This window comes from Leptosomus discolor, chromosome 3, assembly GCF_034619465.1.
Source record: "Leptosomus discolor isolate bLepDis1 chromosome 3, bLepDis1.hap2, whole genome shotgun sequence".
NCBI classification, from domain to species: Eukaryota; Metazoa; Chordata; class Aves; order Leptosomiformes; family Leptosomidae; genus Leptosomus; species Leptosomus discolor.
Window position 1 is genome coordinate 17,557,297 of NC_141393.1, and position 21,419 is coordinate 17,578,715.

General features: G+C 39.2%; 1 protein-coding gene across 1 annotated transcript; it reads left to right on the forward strand.

The window, feature by feature from the left end:
• Positions 1-11,566: 11,566 nt before the first annotated feature.
• Positions 11,567-20,188, forward strand: LOC147415800 (alpha-1-antiproteinase F-like). Its single transcript, XM_086463375.1, has 4 exons — positions 11,567-12,200; positions 15,572-15,842; positions 18,682-18,829; positions 20,000-20,188. The coding sequence occupies exons 1-4, from the start codon at positions 11,567-11,569 to the stop codon at positions 20,186-20,188; spliced, it is 1,242 nt and encodes a 413-aa protein (XP_086319501.1).
• Positions 20,189-21,419: the final 1,231 nt, after the last annotated feature.

A 21,419-nucleotide genomic window follows, 5' to 3' on the forward strand; every position in this document is an offset into this window, starting at 1 on the left:
GCATTGGAAATGTAGCTTTCAAGGAATGGATTTCTTAAAATGTTCGTGCACATAAGAATAACTGTGCTTTGCTTCTAAAGTGCTCAAATTGGTTACAAGCCTGCATATGTGCTGATGAAAACTCAAATTTCTTTGTATGTTAAATTTCTTTGAAAATCTGACTCACTAGAACTTCATTACTTTTGAAAATGCGACATGGGCTCTGAAAACATTATGGTCTTTCTGAAAATATCACTGCATGCCTTCCCATCAATGTTTACCATGTAGAGCCAAACTGCAGAGACTACTGACAATGGTTGCTCTATCTGGAGAAAGTGTATTTTGGCAAGCACAGGTTTTCTTTTAGAAAAGTGCGAAAATTGGAATGGTATTTTTAGAAGAGCTATGAAGGGAATCCCATTAAGCTTCCAAACCCATCAGACAAGTACCTTAAAGTTTGCAAGAGTGAAGAATAAAACGTGTCTTTTAATGCTCAGAGTTACTCAGAAATTAAACTAACCATACTTGAAGTGAAAAATAACACTGCCATACGTTTTTATGTGTAATATACAGCCCGTTGTCTCTAGGAGCTGGTGAAAACTAAGCCAGTAATCCTGGAAATGATCTCACAACAGAAGTGGGAGCTGCTGTCTGCTTTTTTTCTCTGTTGTATTGTTGCACTGGAGTATGAGAGCTGCCTTGTTGGAAACTGCCCTATGTATATTTGCCTGAGTGATCACTGTTACCCTGCAGTAAATGAAAGATAACCTGCTCCTACATGAAAGAAAAGTAGATTAGTACATTTTTACTGCAGGATTTGAGCATACTTACAGGGACTCAGCAGAGAGTATTTGGCACCTACAAACTCTCAGCCTTGCTTATCTTGCAGTAACCCGTTGTAATTCCCATAGCTTCAGGAAACTATTACAATGGGCAAAATTGTTAACAAACCTTGTGATATACGAAGGAAGCTCCAAGAGATTGAAACTTGATTCTCTTGAAAAGCCTTGAAAAAGCAGCAACAGAAATAGGCTGCTGCAAACTTGCAGGATTTCAGAGTTAATGTCTTGAGATTGACTCAGCCTGTGAACAGCTGAGGCAAAATGTAAAGTCTCAACATCATTGTGCCATCATGTGAACCATTTGTGAGTCTGCAGTCCACCCTGAAGACAGTCTGAAAGGCTGGTGGAGCACAGCAGGTGCTGCAGTAGGGACCTGATCCAGACCCTGCCAAAATCATGGAGGAGGGGTCCTGAGGCCCTCTCCGGGAAGCAGCAGCCACCACCAGATGAGTCCAAAATGTGAGTTCTTTTATATTTTTTCTGTCCTGCAGTTGCCAAAGGTTCTTCTGCTTTAGAAGCTGTTGCATAGTGTCTCTTCACTTAACAGCTCTTGAGCAACTGTTGCCTTTTTCTTTCCTTTCATGCCACAGCCCATTATTAAGCAACTTTTAAAATACATACACACATAAATCTATAATGTATATACTCTTTAATGACTGGCTTGTACATTGATTGAAGAGGTAGAAGGCACAAGTATCTGTGGGAGGTTTTGGTCTTGTTATGGCCTGAGGAAAAAAAATTTGATTTTCTTTTTGTTTTCTTTCTCTAGAAGGTATGCCTCTCACCTTGTGATGCTTTGGAATGTTTCCTAGCAAATTCACATTTCTGGTATCCACATGTCTTAGTCTTTTCTGTGGAGAGAGGGTTTGACTCAAATGACACTCCACCAGAGACATCACTTGCTGGGCTGCTCAGACACATGCTTAGCAGATAGAGGAGGTGACAGAGAAAGGTGTCCAGCATGATGAGGTGGTGCTTATGCATGCAGGATCTGAAAAGGGGCATGTTGTTCGTGGAGCAATGAGTATGCCCAGAGTAAGGGTACTGAATCCTCCTTCCAGCAGTGCAGTGGGTAGCACAGCAGCTGTGCTGTGCAGCTGATCCGCCATCATGTCTCTACAGAACATCCTAAGTCAACCAGCTTTCCCACGGCCAGTGTTGATGCAGTTTAATCTCTCTGCTTCCAAACAGGTTTAAAGGCATTTTTAGCTTTTGAAGATTTTCATAGTTCACTGCCAAAAAAAAAAAAAACATTTGTGGAACAGTTGAGCTGAATCATTTGGAGCATACATCATCTAGTGTGTGTTACATGTCAATTGTAATGAAGGCAATTCCCTTTCCATTTTCTGTCACAGTTGTAACTCACACTGCTTCTTCAGTGATACATCCCACATTTTCTGTGACCGCTGAGTTAAACCATCATAAATAATGATTTTATAGATAGATAAATTTATTTTATAAATTTATGTAATTTTATAGAGAAATAAACCATGCAATGATGTTGCAAACAGTTCCAGTCACCCAGAACCAATTTCTTGATTGCCCTGACTAACCAAGTTCAGTATATCTGTTAGGTCCTTTGCCTTTTGGACCTGTAGCTCTATCTTCCAATATCAATACTATTGGTTCCCATTGTTTATTCTCCTAGAGATCATTTTCTTTGGGCGATTGTCAACATTGCCTAACAGAAGCCTTTTCAGGAAGAGCAGTAAATCCTATGACCTGTGTCTTTCTGTCTTTCAGAATTTGGAGGTGTTGCTTAATCCTCAGCATATATATCTGTCCTTAAATTATGATCTCCATAGACTATTGAACTGGTGGTCATTGTGATCATTAATTTCTTTTATAAGTGTGATTTTCATCATGATCATGAAGTGATGGTTGCACCCAGCATCCCAAATAAGCAATTTAATTTCTTTAATGTTGTGTAGGCCTACAGTTTCCTGGCCGTAGCTTAAAGACATTAAAGGCAATCAGATTGTCTGTTTTCTGCTAAATTAAATATCTGCACGTGACAGATCCCATTTTGCTCTTTTGTTTGCTTGTTGCTAAACAGTCCAAAGTCTAGATCAGAATTTAACTTTTCAGCTTGTCAGAGGTCAGAGTTGAGATAATGGAGTTGAGCCTTCCAAATACAACTGTAAATTGTTGCCATAGTGCAACTGGAAATAGCGTATTTCCTGAACAACGGGTTGGTGCAATGGACCAGTAGAACAACCACGTGTGCAGCTGTAATATTTCACCCTAAGGCTATTTCACAGGAGTAAAAAAAAAACCAAAACCTATTATTTTTCCAACCAGTGTGAATAAATCTTCACATGGATCTTTCCAGACGGGAAAAGGTTGCTTCTTGCTGAAGTATGACATGTAAACTGTTCAGAAGTATGTTTATTTAAGTTCAAAGCATGTGCCATTGAGAGGTCACCTCTCAGATCTAACCTGCATTCCAGGGAGTGCTTTGCTCAAGGACACCTGCTCAAGTGTTTTCTCAGTTGTTTTGTCTCATTTCTCTTTCCAGTGAGTTCATTGCCTTGAGACAGACAGCAAGGGTACAATATATTTTTACAGACCCTGCTTTCAGGAAGGAGTACACTCATTTTCCCTCCATTTATTTATCCATATCTCTAATTTACACATTTCCTCAGTGTGCATCAGCTTGTTGCTGCAAACTTCGAATTTCACTTGTGTGATTTCCACTACCCAAAGTTTTTCTTTAGTTGCAGTTTCAGAGTTTTAATCATCACATAGGTCTATGCACTAGGATCCAATTTACAATGAGCGATGACCTCTCTGTTTTCTAGTTATCAGTAATTCATGTGTTGGTGCAATATTGTCTAGAGCTGCTATGAGAAATTGCTTTGAATTAGTAGTCAGAAAGGATAAGGACCTTACTATGCTATACAACTGCTGTGGCTTGTAAATTCTTCCAAAGTTGTATAATCAATTACATTTTTGCTTCTTTTTTCATATTGTAACATCTGTATTGCCTTGGGCTGGTTGTCACAGGAGGCATGACAAGCTAGTCTTGCCAGATTTGCTCACTTGCCAGAGTATATCTACTCTGTGCAAATCAGCTGTTTGGAGAGATATTTAAGGGAGCCCTAGATGAGCTAGGTTAGATGTCAGAAGCAGTGGAGGCATGCAGCGTGGCACTCTGATATAAGGTGTGTCCTTCTGATTGGAGTTCCCATTTGGTGGTACTCTGGAATGTCTGAGACAAAGCATGTCAGGTACTGTCCACAAGATTAATTGTGTACCACACAACTTCCCTTAGGGCAACATCGGAACTGCTACCTAGGGCTAATTCTCAGTTTATTCAGAAGTCTCTCTCTGAGCTTTTCTATGTATTGAACTCCATTCAGGAGTGTATATATATATAAACCTCTTCTCTGTTTTCTGTTGTTTGTGCTGATAGAGCAAGCTGGTGTCTGCATGTTCTCTACAAAACAGCTGTTGATGTTTCTTTGATGATATGAAGCACCTTGAGATTTATTGATGAAAAATATGCTAGCGTCTGGTGCCTGAATAAACACTCTTTTTTTTCAGGTACATGTTTCTAGTGTCATGGAAGCGTACTATAATTTGGGATTACCACTAGTCTGACTATTTGTGCAGGACACAAAATTCTTTAGTTTTGTTTATTTTGAGAAAGCCATTCATAAGGGAAATAAAACCTGGAGAAAGGAAGTAAGAAAAAGGAATCAAGATATTCTTGGACTGGTTGTATATGTATGGTTTATCAATTTAATATTGAGAATTTTCTCTTTCTGATCAGCTGTGAGTGTCATTTTGAATATAGGAGCTTTTCTTCTCTGTAGTGTTTTTGCTTCCTTGTTTAATTAAAATATCAGCAGCTGGTGATAATGACTGACAGTAGAAAGCCACTACCCTTGGCATCTGCTATCAAGGCATTCGTGTTTTGGGACAATGAGATTGTTGAAACTAAGAGGAAAACAGTATTATGCAGATTTTCTTAGCAGACAGAAACTTAAAAGCTGTAAAATGTCACCAAACTCAGATCAAAGAAAATTTGCAAGGACTAGCCATTAGAATTGCAAAAAATATAAAGTGTGGGACAGTGATCCACAGACTGCTTGCGAAGAGAAAGAAGAAAAGGATTTTTCTTTTGTAGCAGAACAGTCATATTTAACTGAAGGACGTGCTGAGGAGGAAGGGAGATAATTTCATGGGAGAAACAATTCCCTGGCTTTGAGGAGACACCATAAGCGGTAAACTAATACCAGTTCTTCTGTGTGATGGTTCTTCAGCTGCTACCTACTTTGTGTCCTCACCTCTCCCTCTCCCCTTTGTGTAACATTGAGGATAAAGGAGGTGTTGGAGGTGAGGGCAAAAGGTATCAGTGGAGCTGGACTTGTGGACGTGGAGGTGAGTTGTTTGAGGAGGTGGTGACTGAAATGGTGCTGGTGCTTGGAGGGGTTGTGGTACTGGGTGGGGGGTTTAAAGGAGCACAAGAACAGAGGGCTGGAAGGATACTGAATTTCAGGGGAGGGCTGTGTGTGAGGGAGTGAGATCTAGTCTCTGACTCAACAGGAGAGGTGTTGTACAGAGTAGGCCTGTTTAACATTTCTTCCTTACTCTTCCTGCCTCCTTTCCTGGCACCCTTTCTTCTGGCTAGGAAAGCAAGAACAACCGAAAGAGGAGAGAGGACTCAGGGATACTGCATGGCTCTGTTGAATGCTCTACAGAAGAAGGGATGTCAAGACAAGTTGGCTAGGATCCTTCCCTACCCCCTCTCCAGTGAAACAGAGGTGGGGAGCTGGGCAAGAGGGAGAAGAGCTGCCAAGCCACAGCCACTTCTGCCCTTTTCCTGAAAGGTGTTCTCCTTTCTGACAAAACACTGCTGAGTTTGAGAATAGTGACCTAATTCAAGAAAAACATGTAGTGGTGTTACAAGAGAGTTGCGTGTCTTTACATACAGTCACGCATTTGCAGTGATAGGTAAGGTATCACGAAGTGTATCCAGGAAGTGTTAAAGAGTAATGTGTGTTTACTTGCTTGTGACTAGCACAGGTCCCTGAAGACTGAATGTAGGCAAAGTGCAACTCTGAATCTAGGTGCTCTGGAGAAGGAAGACATTAAAAGTTAAAGGAATCATTTACCGGGATGCTGGGGACATAGGATGTGTGGGCTGCTTTCTGTTCCATTGACTGATGAGAAAGAGGATTGAGACATTGAGAAAGATCTTTGGAAATAAAAATGAGACATTGAAGGGGGTGTGGTGGTATTTGTTTGTCAGTTGTTGGGTTTTGTCTCCCTATATTTTTTTTAAGGGATCTTAGTATAAGCAAATCTGTTCTATTGGACTCAAACACTGTATGCTGGTGAGACTCTAGCTCTAATGTTGCTGTCAGTGTGATGCTCCCAGGTGGAGAAATGCTTCAGATAGTTTTGGGACCGTATAGCTGTATGCTTTCTGGAGATGACAGCCCACTCCAAGCTATCCCAATCATTGATAGTTTGATGAATTCTTCAACCTGTTTGTTGTGTAGTGTGCTGGATTTATTGTTAGGAAATCCTGTGACTAAAGGGATTGTGAAAAGTCCCATAACTAAACAAAGACGTTTTGGAGTGCTTTCTATCTCTGTAGGTCATCTCTAACAGTGCTCTACCTACTGAGCAACAATTTTTGAGAAATTCTTCAAGATGTGAACCATTTATAAAAGGCCTTATTTTTGTTATTGTAGGGAAACAGCTGTCCTCAGTCAGATGGATCACACCTTACAGGTTACACAGGCTGTACACTCTCCTCTATTATAATTTCAGGAGAAAGTACTGCCAGGTCCAGAAAAGTACAACTTAATATAAATCTGTTTTCCAGTCCCTGTTGCCTCCCTTTTTAATTATGGTTATGAAGAACTGCTTTAGTTTCAATGGGACAACAAATTAAGAGGTTCTTCCATCTCTTTGAAGATATATACACACCTGGTATCTGTGGTTTAGCACAGGCTAAGGAGATGCTCTGGGGCCTTGTTTATGCAGTAGAATTCCGTACTCACGCCACCAGTGGTTACTGGATATAGCAGAGAGAGGAACCTTGCATAAACAAACTTCTTTCAACCTCTTCGCTCAAAGCGGATGTATTTACATTAGATTTTGACAGTGGGGGCTTGAGCACATAAGAACAATTCAGTGCAAGCTGTGTTAAGAGCCATGAGAACATTTAGAAAAGTCCTGAGTGTAGATGAGGGACTTTCCTTTTCACTATCCATATCATATCTTCAACACGGGCAACATTACTCTAGAATATCCCAGTCTTCAAAACTGAAAAGTGGCTGGATTCTTTGTAAATCAGTATTCTGCTTATAGTTGTGATATAAATGATTGTTTACAGTTGTTGAAGCTTTTTCATCAAATACAGAAATTGTGCAGCTGAGTCAGGAGCTGTTACCTTTTCCTTTACCTTCTTTCTTCTCATGGAAAGACATAAAAGACAAGTTTGGACTTTCTTTAATACTAGGGTCCAGAGATTCACATTATTCATATAAACTGATCCTGTATTGATTTTCTCTGCTTTCTTTCCAATCACAGGGCAGGCTTTTCCATGTTCAGTAGCCAGCTTTCTCCTGCAAGTGTCCTGAGGTGCGGTCTAGGTGTGTTCAAATCTAGCTTAGTCATTCATCCATCACCTTGTCATTAGCATGGCGTCTGTATTTAATTGGGCTTCCTTCCTTCCTTCATCAGAAATCAGTTTTTATATACCATGAAAACTGCAGCCCATTATTAAAAGTTAGCTCTAAGTGAGATTCTTGGCTCTTATTTATACAAGCAGTGGTGAAAATAGTATCTCAAGTACTTTTTCAGACAAGTGCTCTGCATGAAGAACACATAGTGTGTGAGTCCAGTATACTGTCTCAAAGCCTTCTATTTCTCAAGATTTAGTTTATAAGCAGTTTATTTAAGAAGGCTTTTTTGCAATCTGTTGAGTTGCTTGATAGGTCATAATCATTAACAACTTTCACTGGTTGCATCTTTGCCTGCCAGAAAATGTTGTTGAGATACTGTTGTGGCTAGTATTTCTATTGTGCTTAGATGGAGTGCTTGAGATCAGCACTCTATCTGTTTTCTGTATAGTAAGGTTTGGTTCTTCCCTTAAAATGCTTGCATTTTGAAGGGAAAATGAGAGAAAATTATATCCTAGTTTAGAAATGAAGACACGAGATGATGTATTTGGGGGTCTGGAGCTTCTGGTGGACATCAAATTGACCATGAGCCAGCAGCAAGCTCTTGCAGGAAACCCAGCCAACACCATCTTGAGCTGCATTATGAGCATTGCCAGCAGGTCAAGGCAAGTGATCCTTTCTCTCTACTCATCCCTGGTGTACGCACCTGGAGTGCTGCATCCAGTGCTGGGCTCCCCAATGCAAGAAGGACATAGGTGACTAGAGTAAAGTGCCACAAAGGTGATTGACAGACTGTAGCATCTAACGTATGAGGAAAGGCTGAGAGAGCTGGAACTGTCTAGCCCTGAGAAGAAAAGGCCTGTGGGGTTCTTAGCAACGTGTACAGATACCTGATTTTTGATGGGAGGAGTAAAGAAAGAAATAACTTCCCAGTGGCATACACTGACAGGACAAGGGGCAATGAGCACAAATCAAAACCAAGAAATTCCATTTAGATGTAGAGAAAACCTGTTTTAGTGTCAGTGTCGTCAAACACTGAAACAAGCTTCTCTGAGAGATTGTGGAGTCTCCAATGCTGGAGAATGAAACAAAACCTGACTGGACACTGTCCTGAGCAACTCGCTGTAGCTGACCTTGCTTTGAGCAAGGGGTTGGACTACACTGTCTCCAGAGTTCCATTCTATGCTTCTGTCATTCTGCACCCACCAGCTTGCTCCGGCAGTAGCTGGAGTTTATTGTAGTGAGCAGAGCTGAGTGCAGGATAGCAGGCTATCTGATCTGACCAGCTGAACTTGGCACACAGTCAGAGAGGTCCAGTCCCCACATCCCAGATCACAAGATAGTAAGCTGTTCTAAAGACTTGCTCTATTTAACATCCAAGTTCCTAGGCTTCCACCCCCTGTCCCCAGGCCATACTTGTAACTGGGATCGCCTGCATGCAATGGCATCCCAGCCGCATTCCTTCTTCCCTGGGCGCAGGGCCATGCAAGTGGCCCAGGAGTCCCTATCACAGCTCTTGCTGCCAGCGGATTCCCCATGTGGGAGTGGATAGGCATATTTATGGCAGCGTTTGCTAATGTAGCAAAACTGTTTTAAGCCTTGCAACTATTAGAATCATCAGGGGCTTCACCTGGAGACAGTTAAGCCCAATGGATATGTAGGAGACAAGCAGGCTAGGTCACAAAAATTCAGATTGTCTCAGTGTGTCAAGCCTTGTCCTCCTACCTTAGTGGCAGTAATGCTATAGTCACTGGAAATTATGTCCAAGATATTTCTCTGTAGTTAGTGCTTCTGATGGCTCTCTCGTTCACAAAATGGTAGATTTGGGCAACTAAGATGTGTATGAATGTTTGATATTAAGAAACAGTAGGTTCAGTTTAAGGAAAATTGGTTTGAATCTAACCAGGGCAATCAGATAGTAATGAATAATAAAAAGTCACGTGTGAAACATATATTCAGCAAAGTTAGGTGTCCAGTAAAACTAGTTTCAACATTGTTTGCACTACCTAATCTCTAAAATTATAATGTGTGAGTCACAGCCCTTAGATGATCTTAACCTTTACTAGAGGATACCCTGCTTTGTGTTCAGCAGCATAAACAACTGAGCAAGGACCTGTGAAGACCTGGTGAATACAACAGGACCCTTTTGACTGTGCTGTAAGTAATGTGGGTTTTTTTCTGTGGAAAAATTGTCAAATGTTATTTGCAGAACCACAGTTTCTGAATAATCAATTGAGAAATTACCGTGTTCATATTTAAGTTGCTATGTAAAGATTTTTGTATCGTTTTATTACAGTTTTGGTTTTTTAAACAATAAAAAAAGGATAAGTTATCTGTGAGATAGTAATGTTTGTATAGCATAACTCTCTGTAGGAAAACTACATCTATAAATCTTTCAGACAGTTAAATGAAGTAAATGATAATAACAAATATAGGCATGAAATGAAATGGAAGTGGAGATTTAAGGACTGCTCGCTAAAGCTTCTAGAGAGTTTAGTAAAAAAGAAACTGTGGACAGAGATAAAGGCTAAAAGAATTAGAATCAGAGTGATGGTGCAGCAAGTCACAAATAAATCAAAGAGCTCAAATTTAAGTGTGTTCTAAATATGAAAGTGAACTGTCTGAAAGTGGTTTGTCATGAGGCTCAGGCCTTTCTTAGAGATAGTAGTATTGCTATAAACATGATATTCAAAGTGTATGAACTAGGGAGTATTTATAACATATGTTATTAAAGCAGAGATCAGCGTTCTAAATTCTTGGAGAACCAAGACACTGGAAATCGGAGAACACAAATGCAGGGTCACAGTGGGAGCTGATAAGGAATCAATGATTTTACAAGGCATGAGAGTCTGAATAACATTTCTCATTGCAAGTCAGAAATCTGAGATATTTTTCCCCTTTGAAAATCCTTACATTTTATAATAAAGTAGAGAGTACTTCACTATATAAAAGAACTGTCTAAGAATCTAAGATACCATAGGAGGACGTTCTGGATTTGCAGATATTCCACATCCTTACTTCCCTCTGTCTGTTGACAAAAGTTGTCAAACCAAGTGTGGTACAGTATTAGATTCTAGAGTTAAAAGTATTGCCACAGATGTGGAATGGATGGTTTCCATGCTGCTCTGGAAAAGGCTTTCCTGTTCTATTGGTATCTTTCAGTATCTTTGTTCCTCTAGAACACACTTATTCATCTTCATATTTCACTGTTGCAGCCTTCTCTGCCAAAATCACCCTTTGCTATCTTTCTGATGATAAACACCATGATTGTTCTAGAGTATCCTCTAATTAATTTTTTTTTATTTGTAGGTGATTTAATTCAGTCACTGCAGTGGATGTACCTTTGCATGCAGCAGGCAGCCTTGTTTCCATCTGCTGTTCCGTGTACATACACATTTTCCCTTTCTTAATAAGAAACACTGTATTTTCAGGATCTTGATAATGTCTTAATTGCTCAAAGCTTATTTCTCCCTTTTGTTAGTTATGTGGAAGATTTTTTTTTAAAGTGTGCTCGTTGTTCAAGCTTTATGGAATCACTGTAAATGTTCGTCACTTCCTCATTAACAAGTGCATTTACTTTCTCTCTGGTGTCTGCCTATATATTTACAGGCAGACAATTAAACAATGTATAATATTTGAATTCTCACAATGGAGGAATATTGTGCTTTTCTTCTGCTTTGATTTTTCATCTTGCTAAATTTAACTGACGAGCCTTGACTGACTCCCTTGCTTTCTGCTCTATAGACCTGTACTTTTGACTTAGAGCTTTCTGTCACTTAAAGTCACATTAAAAACAGAACACTGGAAACAAAACAGTTTCAAAGGAATTGTAGCCTAACCTTAATGAGGGCGTCTTTGGTATTACTTCATCCCTCTTTGACTTTAATTTTTATTCTTTCATAACTTCTCCAGTAGATTAAGTAATTTTCCAGAGTCTGCTTCCTTGAAATAGAAAGCTGGTATCCCTGAATTCAAATGGCTTGGAATCGCTGGTACCAAGCCAGCTCTGTACAGTGAAGGGATTGACTTATTGCTAAGCACAAGGTAAAAGGATTTGTAAGCGAAATGTCATTTTTCTTTTCTTCTTTTACAGCATTATAAATCATGAAGATGTTGTTTTTCCTGTGTGTTTTAATTTTTGGGATTCATTCCAACAGTTATTGCTATCAGCCTAATCACCAAGGTCTAAGAAACCAAAATCAAAGAGGCCAAGAAAACCAAAACATGCTACAGCAGACTGTAGGGAACAGTGTTTGTCGGTTTGCATGTTGTTTCTACAAAGAGATTTCTTCTCGTGAAAACAGCGGGAATATTTTCTTCTCTCCTTTGAGCATCTCTACTGCCTTTGCAATGCTGACTCTGGGTGCCAGATCAGACACTCTGACACAGATTCTTAGGGTCCTTAGCTTTAATCCACGTGATATTTCTGAAAATGAAATACATGAAGGTTATCGTCAACTCATGCAAATGGTAAACAGAAAGAATGAGGGGTTACAGCTGAATATGGGAAATGTCCTGTTTGTTCTTGAACAACTGAAGCCACAAGATAAATTTTTAAGTAATCTCAGAAACTTCTATGAAGGAGAAGCTTATCCAATGAACTTCAAGAGGGCTGATCAAGCCCAGATAAAGATCAACGAATACGTAGCAGAAAGAACCCACGGGAAAATCAAGGACCTCATAAATAACCTTGATCCACTTACTGAAATTCTCCTAATTAGCTATATTTATTTTAACGGTAAGATATACATATCATATTCTCTTACTTTATACATTGTTTCCTCAGGTCAGTCTTGGATTTCATTACATTTTTTTTGCAATATGGTTTTGCAGATGGACTCATATCTTGTTTTCCATTTGGTCCTCACTTTTAGTTACATTTAATTATAAATAAAGCTATTGGAAGTTATGTTCTGCTTGACACTGATGATAATTCCTAGCAAAACTTGTGGCAATTTTTCCTTTATCTTTTAATATATATATTTCTTTCCTGCTGAAGATAAAGTGAAATATCCTTGAGGAAGGCATCTCTATTCAGTAAAGCACCTAGTCCTATACAATCCAGTGGGATTTAAGCACTTTCTTAAATGCTTTGTTGGCTAGGAATCAATTTGAAATCCACTTCAGCCGTTTTTTTGTTTAGCAAGTTCAGAGTTAAATTCAAAGTTACCATTAAAGTAAAAATTAACATCTTGCCTAAGAGAAAATATGTTTAATCAATAGTTTTGCTGTTACTGAGTATGTTCATATATCCAAAGATAAACACGCAACAGTAGCTTTAATTTCACACTTGTTCTTTTTTTTTTTTGTTTACTAACTATGCCTTTGCTGATAGTATGGCTGTAGTCCTGGTGAATCTAGAGGCATAGGTTTTCAACCTTTTTTTTTTTAAATTGCAGATTCTAATGTTTTCCAGTGAAGAGATGGACCCATCAGTATCAAATACAAGCCTGATGACAATAAGCTTGTTTTTCTTAATTAACTTGTACAATCTGCTTAGATACAGTCTACAGATCTTCCTAGAGCTTTCCAGACTGCTGATCTAATGAGAAGAGGAGCAAGGCTGTAAGGCTCAATCAGTGGTCTAATAACAGATATTGCATCTTCTTTCAAAACTTCTCTCTCTTACTCATTTTATCGTATTCTGAAAACAAAGCAATTGTACTTAGAAAAATAACATTCTGTAATTTCTTTGATAAAAATATCATTAGGCATTTTAATTGAAACAGAGATGCCATATTACAAATGCTATTATTTTAAAAGAAATGCTTTTAAAAAGATTTAAAAGAAAACTGTTAACCTGGATACTTCCACTCTCCTCCCCAATATGAGGCTTCCCCCAAAAGTAATCCAAAACCATATTTTTATTTTGTTTTGCTTTTTATCTGTGTCTCTGTTCCTTGTGTTAATCTCTGAAGATTTGGCCACAGCTGAATGGAGCTGTTTGGAATACAGATGACTGATGTTTTTTAACTCTTTTGAACACATACTTTTTTGCCTCAAATAACGTTTTCAAGATAGGCTTTTATTTAGCATCAGGCACGTCTTGCAAAACACAAAAAAGATGCTGATTTGTCTTTCACTGAAAGGTGTTTGAAGAAGGAGCAATAAATTTGGTAGCACAATGGGGACAAAAGCCTGAGAAACCTTGTATTAAAGATAATTTTATATTATAGATAACTTACATCTTCTAAAAATAAGTTTTGTTTAAAATTAGATGTTCATTCTTATTACTGAAATGATTTCCCTGCTCCTCCAAAAATGGTGCAGATTTGGTTTTAGCTCTTCAGTTAATGCTAATTGATCTAGAGGCTGGGATTAAAAGCTCTAAAGCTCAGGTACCTCTAAAACCAGTCTATACTTCTAGGTTCTTGTCCACTCTCTGTGCATTACAACCTTCCCTGCACAGTACTGGCAACGCTCCTCCCCTTTTTTAGTGGTGTAACATACTGCAGAAGTCCTTCCCTAAGGACAAAATCTGCTAATATTTTTCTGGTTCTTGGACAGTGGCATGCTATTCCACTACAGTACAGCCGTCACTTATCATGCCCTAGCTGCTCTGGTCACCACAAAGTATCAAACTTCAAGGTTCTTTTTTTCCACTTGAACACTGTAAATCATCTGAGAAAGATGTCATGTCTAGAAGGTGGCTTCCTAAGAGAAAGGAGAGTATAGGAATAAGAGTTTCTCTGAAACAGGAGGGAAGGATCAGTGAATATGATCTCTGTCTAATCTGTGTGATAAATCCTAACATCCTACTCAGTTTTTAATCAAAGCACTTTCTGAAATCAGTGGGTGTTTTCCCTGAGTTGAGCTCTAGATAAACGTTTGAGTGTTTCAGGACTTGTGTCATTCATGCTTTTGTGATTCATTCTGCTCTTATTTTTTTTCTTAAGCATATCAAGGCACAAGTCCTGCCTGTTAGATATCTGATGATAGAAGAAGTCACTGTTAACGAAGAAACATAAAAGTAGCAACTTTTCCCATCTTCAGAGTATTGGCAGTGGTCAATTTATATTTTCAGAGCTCAAGATATGCACTAAGTCTCATTTCACGCTTTCCAATATTAAATAAGTGCTGTTTATGTTTGTTTCACAGATGCTAGAAACAGCAGATGACAATGAATTAATTTGTAACAAGCTGCCCACTAATCATAAATCAAAAGGGTTTGCATCTTGTTTCATGGGTTTCTTGATGACACTTATTTTACTTAGCATTGTGACTCTACGTGCCCACTAAATCTGACAAAAAATTATTGTTCTAGAAGGAAAAATTTACTGCAGAGCAACACCTCTTTCTTTAAAAATAAACCCAAAAAACAAGAACCAAAACACTCCATCTGCCCCCACCTCCAGCTTCCCCCCCCCCCCCCTTTTTTTTTTTTTAATCTGCTCAGCCTCTGAAATGGATGAGGTGATTAGCTGGAATTTGGCTTTGAAATTCCTCTCTGCTGTGGATAAGAATCTTTCAGAGTTTCAATGTAGATAGTTCGTTTCACTATGACAAAGCAAGGAGCTTTTGGAAATTCAATATTGTGAGTGTGACAGTATAAAAGGTTTTTGTTGTTGTTTTGTTTTGTTTTTTAACCCAGCAGTCTGGTAGAATTAATTTCTTCATGACTTTATTGGTCATCAACTAAAGTAGCATATAAAACCCTTCTTTCTGTAGGTAACCCGAATCCCTTCTTTTCTCTGGAGAATCCATCCCTCATGTCACCCTTCAGAAGTCTATTTTGGTGTGGGAATAAGGAAAGCAGAGAATCTTTGTTCTTCTGAGGTCTTGTTTAAAGGCTGCATCATATGAGGGTTTAAAACTGTTGTCATGGAGGAAAAATGCACACTAGAACACTTGGTATCTCATCTAAATGAAGGATACTGCAGCCTGCTGTAAGATTTGAGGGAGTTTTTTACATCGCACTCTATGTATTTTGTGTTGCTATTGAATTATTCTGAGTATTCAGTAAGATCAAGTGGTCACTGCAAACTGGTTTGTCTTTGAAGCTGATCCAGCTGTACCAGTTTCTGTCATCTATGAATATGTCCTATGGTGATATGTCCTATGGTTTCATGTCCTCAAAAAATCCTGTAACTCTGTCTCTTATATTTCAAGCTGAATGGGAAAAACCTTTTGATCCAAAATACACTAAAAAGAACAAATTCTTTGTGGATGGGAACAAGGCTGTTGAAGTCCCGATGATGTATGGAATGGGCCTGTTCAAGCATGGCTATGATGAACAGCTGTCTTCCACCGTGGTGCAAATGGATTACAAAGGAGGTGCTTCAGCATTTTTTATTCTACCTGATCAAGGAAGAATGAGGAAACTGGAGAAAAGATTGTCTTGTGAACGTATATCAAGATGGAGGACATTAGTCTCAAAAAGGTAAAATGCTGCAGTTCTTGGTTCAGATGGCAGGCAAGGAGACACATTCGTTTGAATCTGCTGGGCTATGACACAGAATCAGGATACTATTCTTAGTTCTGTTTTAATCTACAGAAGAATTCACACTGACCAAAGTTGAAATCTGGCTCTCTGGTGTCCCTGTGTTTTCACATTTAGTACTGCACAAAGTGCAAAACTTCACAGCTTTAGGACTTTTGCCATTTCCACATTTGTTTCCCATCTTCAACTCTCCATGGCTCCCAGTTTTCTGTCTTAAGACCTCTTCTCACTTTTTTGGAGGAGGCCTTCTGCCTTCTCCTATTTATAAGTAAATTCTTACCACTTTTCTTCAGCCTTTTTTCTTGTATCTTGCTTCCTTTCTGCCTATTACTGTTACAAATACTTGCACATTCAATGCTGAAATAACAGCTTTCTTTTGACAATTGTGAGGACAAATCTCAATAATGAGAGTATAGAGCAGCTGGCACATTGCAGAGTCACTATATTTGGGCTCTCTTACTACTTAGGAAGGCAAAATTGGAATAAGTTGCACTTGCTTCAAGGTAACTTTGAGACTAGAAAGCAGAAAGGTTATATGCTTTCTAAAAACAACTTTAGACTCCTTCCATTTAGTATCATGTCTACTAGCAGCCTTTCATGGGACAAAATACATTTACCAGCATAAGCACAACATGTTTACAGAATCGAGCTCCTGTGTTCATTCATGAATCTGATGTGTCATGTTAGAGACCACACATAGTCATTTGAAAATCGTATTTTAGATTATCAGTTCTCAAGACAAAAATGCTATCCTGTTACAGAAAACCAAAACCAGTGTTACGCTCTTAACTCTGATTCACTGTTAAATCTTATCAAAAGAATCTGTTTGGGTTTTTTTCGTTTAAAAAAAGACAGAAAAAAGTATGTAATTCTCTGTGCACCTTCACAGTTTTGAAACTTCTGGGAGCAGCTATGTGGTTTGTGACTAAACTCACTATAGGACAAATAAGATGGTAAATCAAGATGGTTTTGAACGATTTTTGTCAAAGAAACACAATTACCTTTAAAATCATCAAGAAAGACACTAAATACAATTGGGGGGATTTGTATTTTCTCTCTCTGTCCTCCCCCTGCTCCCCAAACTGGAATAATTACCTAAAAGCCATGAATGGGAGATGTATATGTTATAATATAAAAAGACATCACTGTCAAAGACAAGCTTGCTTCATACAGCTCTCCATTTTTCATCGTGACATTTCTCTCCTGCAATATAATGACACAAACTCCCCCTTTTCCCTCTAGTTTTCAAAGAAACTGATTGCCTTTGCTATTATTTGGAGCCTCTGGGAGGTCTTACTAAATGGATTTAATGTAGGATGTGGCATGATTTAAGGACTGAGGGCAAGCTATGCTTGTCCATGTTTCTCTGTCTGCAAACTGATGCTGACACAAGTTGCAGAAGCATTGTGAGCAACATTTTTCATTACTATTGGCTGCTGAAAGGGGATAGTGCCAAGGTACTGCCAGCACAGGTAGCTGAGATCTATTTAATGACTGAACAGTGGAGAAAACATCACTTTCTTTTCTGGAAAGTGTATCCCAGTGCTTCCTGCCTGGCAGCATTGTTGCTGTGTGCCCACGGCTTTCCCTTTCTTGCATGTTGAAAGCAAGTGGGGGCTTGTGAATGAGTGTCTTTATGTAATAGCAAGACAGATGATTCAATGATAGTTGCATCCTCACTTGAGACAGCAATCAGTACAGTCAGAAATTAGGCAGAAGTAAGAGATCAGCAACCTGTTATCAATTCACTAGCACTCTCATTTTTGGGTACCAGCCAGACTTGGCATTAGATGCAGGCATGGGCCCTTTCCTTCCCACTTGTCCGCCAGATGACTTGCCCTTTGGCCAGCTTCATTAAGTGCTCCACATCTGTCTGACCTGGAACCCTGGACAGTTGTCTTGGTTTCTCCCCAGAAAACAGTACCTGCCGCCAGCATTATTACTAACCTTTGTTTCATTATGCTGCTTCTGGCTGTAAATGTTGTTTTTAGCAACATAAGGATTATTAGATCCTTACTGAAAGAGCAAGGAAGAAATGAATCAGAAATATGGAGCTTTGATTAATTTATGGGAAGTAGAAAACTAGTCACTTTCAAAAAAATTTAATAAATCAGACATTGGACTTGACATAGAAAAAGAATTATCTATTGACTAATTATATTCTGTCAACGTGATTTTTTTTTTTTACTTTGTCATCCATACAATCACTACCACATATTGCCCCGCTCCTTTGGTATATCTTTTTGTTTTCTCTGTCTTGATTTATATGATAAACACAGAAGGCCAAAAATTTTTTTTTTTTTTTTCCAAAAATAACAAGTGAACTTGGATGTGTTGGAATTTTTGTGCCCAGCCTGAGACACTCACCTTTTTCACAAGGTGAATCCTCTGTATCCTCAGTAATGGGGCATGATGCATGTGCTTCCAGCAGAATGCACAAAGTATCACTACCTTCTGAAAATGTTAGCTGTACCATACTGAAAATGTTGTGCCGAATGATTACTGGGCCAATCTCATGGTTCATGTGTTGGCTTACTGCAGACTGTAAGCCAGCAGCCTACAACCCCATCCTCTCAACCATCCTTCCAACATCGTTATAAACCTTCTTTTCTTCTCCCCAAATTAATGTCACTATACATCTCCCATGTAGGCTAGAGAGAACCTGCAAGCAAAATATCTTCGGGGAGAAAGCAAAACAAGTTTGTCTTTTGGGAGTCTGTGTTATACTGCGATATCTGATCACGAGTTTCACCATATTCTTGCACTTCTTTTCTGGCAGCTCAGCAAATTTGTATCTTCCGAAATTCAGTCTTTATGGGACTTATAACCTAAAAGATATATTATATAAAATGGGCATTATGGATTTATTCACTGATAAGGCTGACCTGTCTGGGATCACTGGGCAGCCCCAGCACAGAATCTCCCAGGTAAGTCATACTGCTTTTTGTTTTATGGGCCCATGGTTACTGATCCTTACATCATTTTCTGTACAACTATTCATAATGCAAAACTCATGTAAAGAGTCTTTGTTTCACATGAAAAGGCAGCTGTTGGCATATGGAATATTTTGCCCATGGTACTTGTGCTGTCAGTGCAATTGAGTTGGAGCAGGTTGCAAGTCTGTTATTTTTTAATTGAGGAGGCCTTTTTGATCTGCATGGGAAAACCTTATAAAACAATGACAAATCATCATCTATCCGCAGCTTGGTACCCTCCTGAAGCATGTTGCTACAGTCATTACATTGCTGCTTCTGTTTATATCTGCCCTCTTTAGCCAGCCTGTGGGCAAGTAGGGAGCTGTAAGATGTATCACTGCTGGTGTTTTATGGAGCGGGGAGGAAAAACACTTGCTTTGGAACTGTTTAAGGGAAAGGAAAATGCAGTTATGGAAAATATTTGACCTCAAGCCTATAAGCAATGGCTCTCATTAGTGCCAGGACCAGGTAAAAGATACAGATAAGTCATACTTCAATAAACCTAGAGTTTAAAGCTGACAATCAGTGCAAATTTCATTGTCTAATATGAACAAAACAGCTTCCTGCATGACCTCAGCTGGAAGTTAGTGAATTAGGGTCTGTGAATGTTGATTTTGCAAGGTGAAACTTAGATGGTTCGCTGCCCCAGCCCTCCATTTCTGGCCCTTCTCCTTTGTTCCCATTTTTTCCAAGACACTAAGGAACACAGGAAACATAATTTCAGGATGCCATTCACTGTGCTAATCTGCATGTTAATTCTTCAAGTAGATGAACTTTTAACAGACAGTTAAATGATATCTTGCTCTCTTAACCTTTAGTCTGACCCACATATCTGCATAAGTGGGAGCAGGAAACAAGAGAAGAAACAAAGCGAATGTTTTCATTTGCAGGGACGTGTCCACTGGGGATGAACTTTTCCTCTCTGGGGCTAGGGAAGCCATGCTGTGTGTAGCTCTTGCTGATTTATTTTCCAACTTTGCTGTCTTTGTGCAGTGGACTCACACCTGTCCTTCTGATGCTTGTTTCTCAGCAATAACTTCTTCAGGCACTTTTAGCTCAAGTTATTATTTAGGTGACTAGTTTTGTACCTCCTTGACTAGTAACATGTCTGTTTCTTCACAGGCCATTCATAAGGCTGTGGTAAAGGTGGATGAGACTGGCACTGAAGCAGCAGCTGCCACAGGCATGGAAATAGTGCCTATGTCCGTTCCAGTTACCATTACATTCAACAGACCCTTCATAATGGTCATAACTATGCACAACAACATACTCTTCATGGGAAAAATTGTGAACCCTCTGAAAAAAGATTAAGTTGATGTACATACTAGGTATGCAGCGATCCCCGCTGTTAAACCAAGTGTTTGACCTGCTGAGCATGGCATTGCTACAAAGGGCTCTCCACATCTTAACTGATGTTATTCACTGTTTTTTGTAGATGAGACTCTTCATCAATTTAAGTTGTCATAGTTGCATGATTGTTTGGGCCTTGTTTGTTTTTGGTTTTGTTGTTGTTGTTGTTTTTTAAGGAGGTTGCATTCAGGCAGAATTGTCATTAGATCTGGGACAAAATACGCCTGCGTGATGCTGACAGCATAGATACATCTTTAGCAGGGAAGATGAGGAGTATGTGGGTGGAGAGGGATGTGTAAGCTTGCTTCTTCTCTCATGGCTGCCCTCTCACCTTTTTTTGTGTGTTAACGGACAAATGGGTACAAGTTACAGAACTTTACCTCTTGTGTCCATTTTCCTACCAACATGAAGTTCATATCTAGCATAGATCTTAACATGCATATTGCTTACTACCTTGCATAGTACCATTGTTGTCCAGTGAGTCTGTTACACCCTCGCCTTTCAGCTGTCGTCCCAGCTAGGCTGCTGCAAAGGGGTCACAAAGAAGGTGTGTTTTTCTCCTGCAGATATATACTGGGCTGTTCACTGTTTCTGTGAGAGTTTACAGTCCAGACTCATTCCAGGGCAAACGTTAGATGGTCTAAGAATTTGGTCTAAGAAAAAAGATGTAGATCAGATTTCTGCAGTTCAGTAACCTGGAGCAGACCTTTGTCAATCAGATATACATTCAGAGCAGCCAGAAGACTAATTCTAGCCCATGCCTGCACCTAAACCAGCTTCTAGAAGCCCCAAGCAGCAGAAAATGCAACCCTGGTGCCAGTGCCTGTACCATCACTGTCCGGCCCTGGGAGATTACCCATGGTAGTGAGCACCACTCCAGTATTGTTTGTAGGATCAAGCACCCTATCGGTAACCTCATCAGTGACACTTACCGTGTCTTTTGACAGAACCCCTTCTGTTCCCAGACTGTCCAGTAATACAACATTGGTACTGTATTTCTCATCCGCTTCATGGTTAGTATAGCCACAATATTAGAAAGGTCTGTTTTCACTATTAAAATACACAATACTAAAAGTCACATTCATAATGCACACGCTTATTTATTTTTCTTGTTTACTTTCCTGCCTATTTTTTTCTTCTATTTTTCACAATATATATCATTATTTTTTTTCTTTGCTCATGTTCATGGTAT

Coding starts and splice junctions, on each gene's coding strand:
- LOC147415800 (XM_086463375.1), top strand. CDS start 11,567: ATGAAGATGTTGTTTTTCCTGTGTGTTTTAATTTTTGGGATTCATTCC. Junction 12,201..15,571: donor TAGCTATATTTATTTTAACG/GTAAGATATACA, acceptor TTATATTTCAAG/CTGAATGGGAAAAACCTTTT. Junction 15,843..18,681: donor AGGACATTAGTCTCAAAAAG/GTAAAATGCTGC, acceptor CTTTTCTGGCAG/CTCAGCAAATTTGTATCTTC.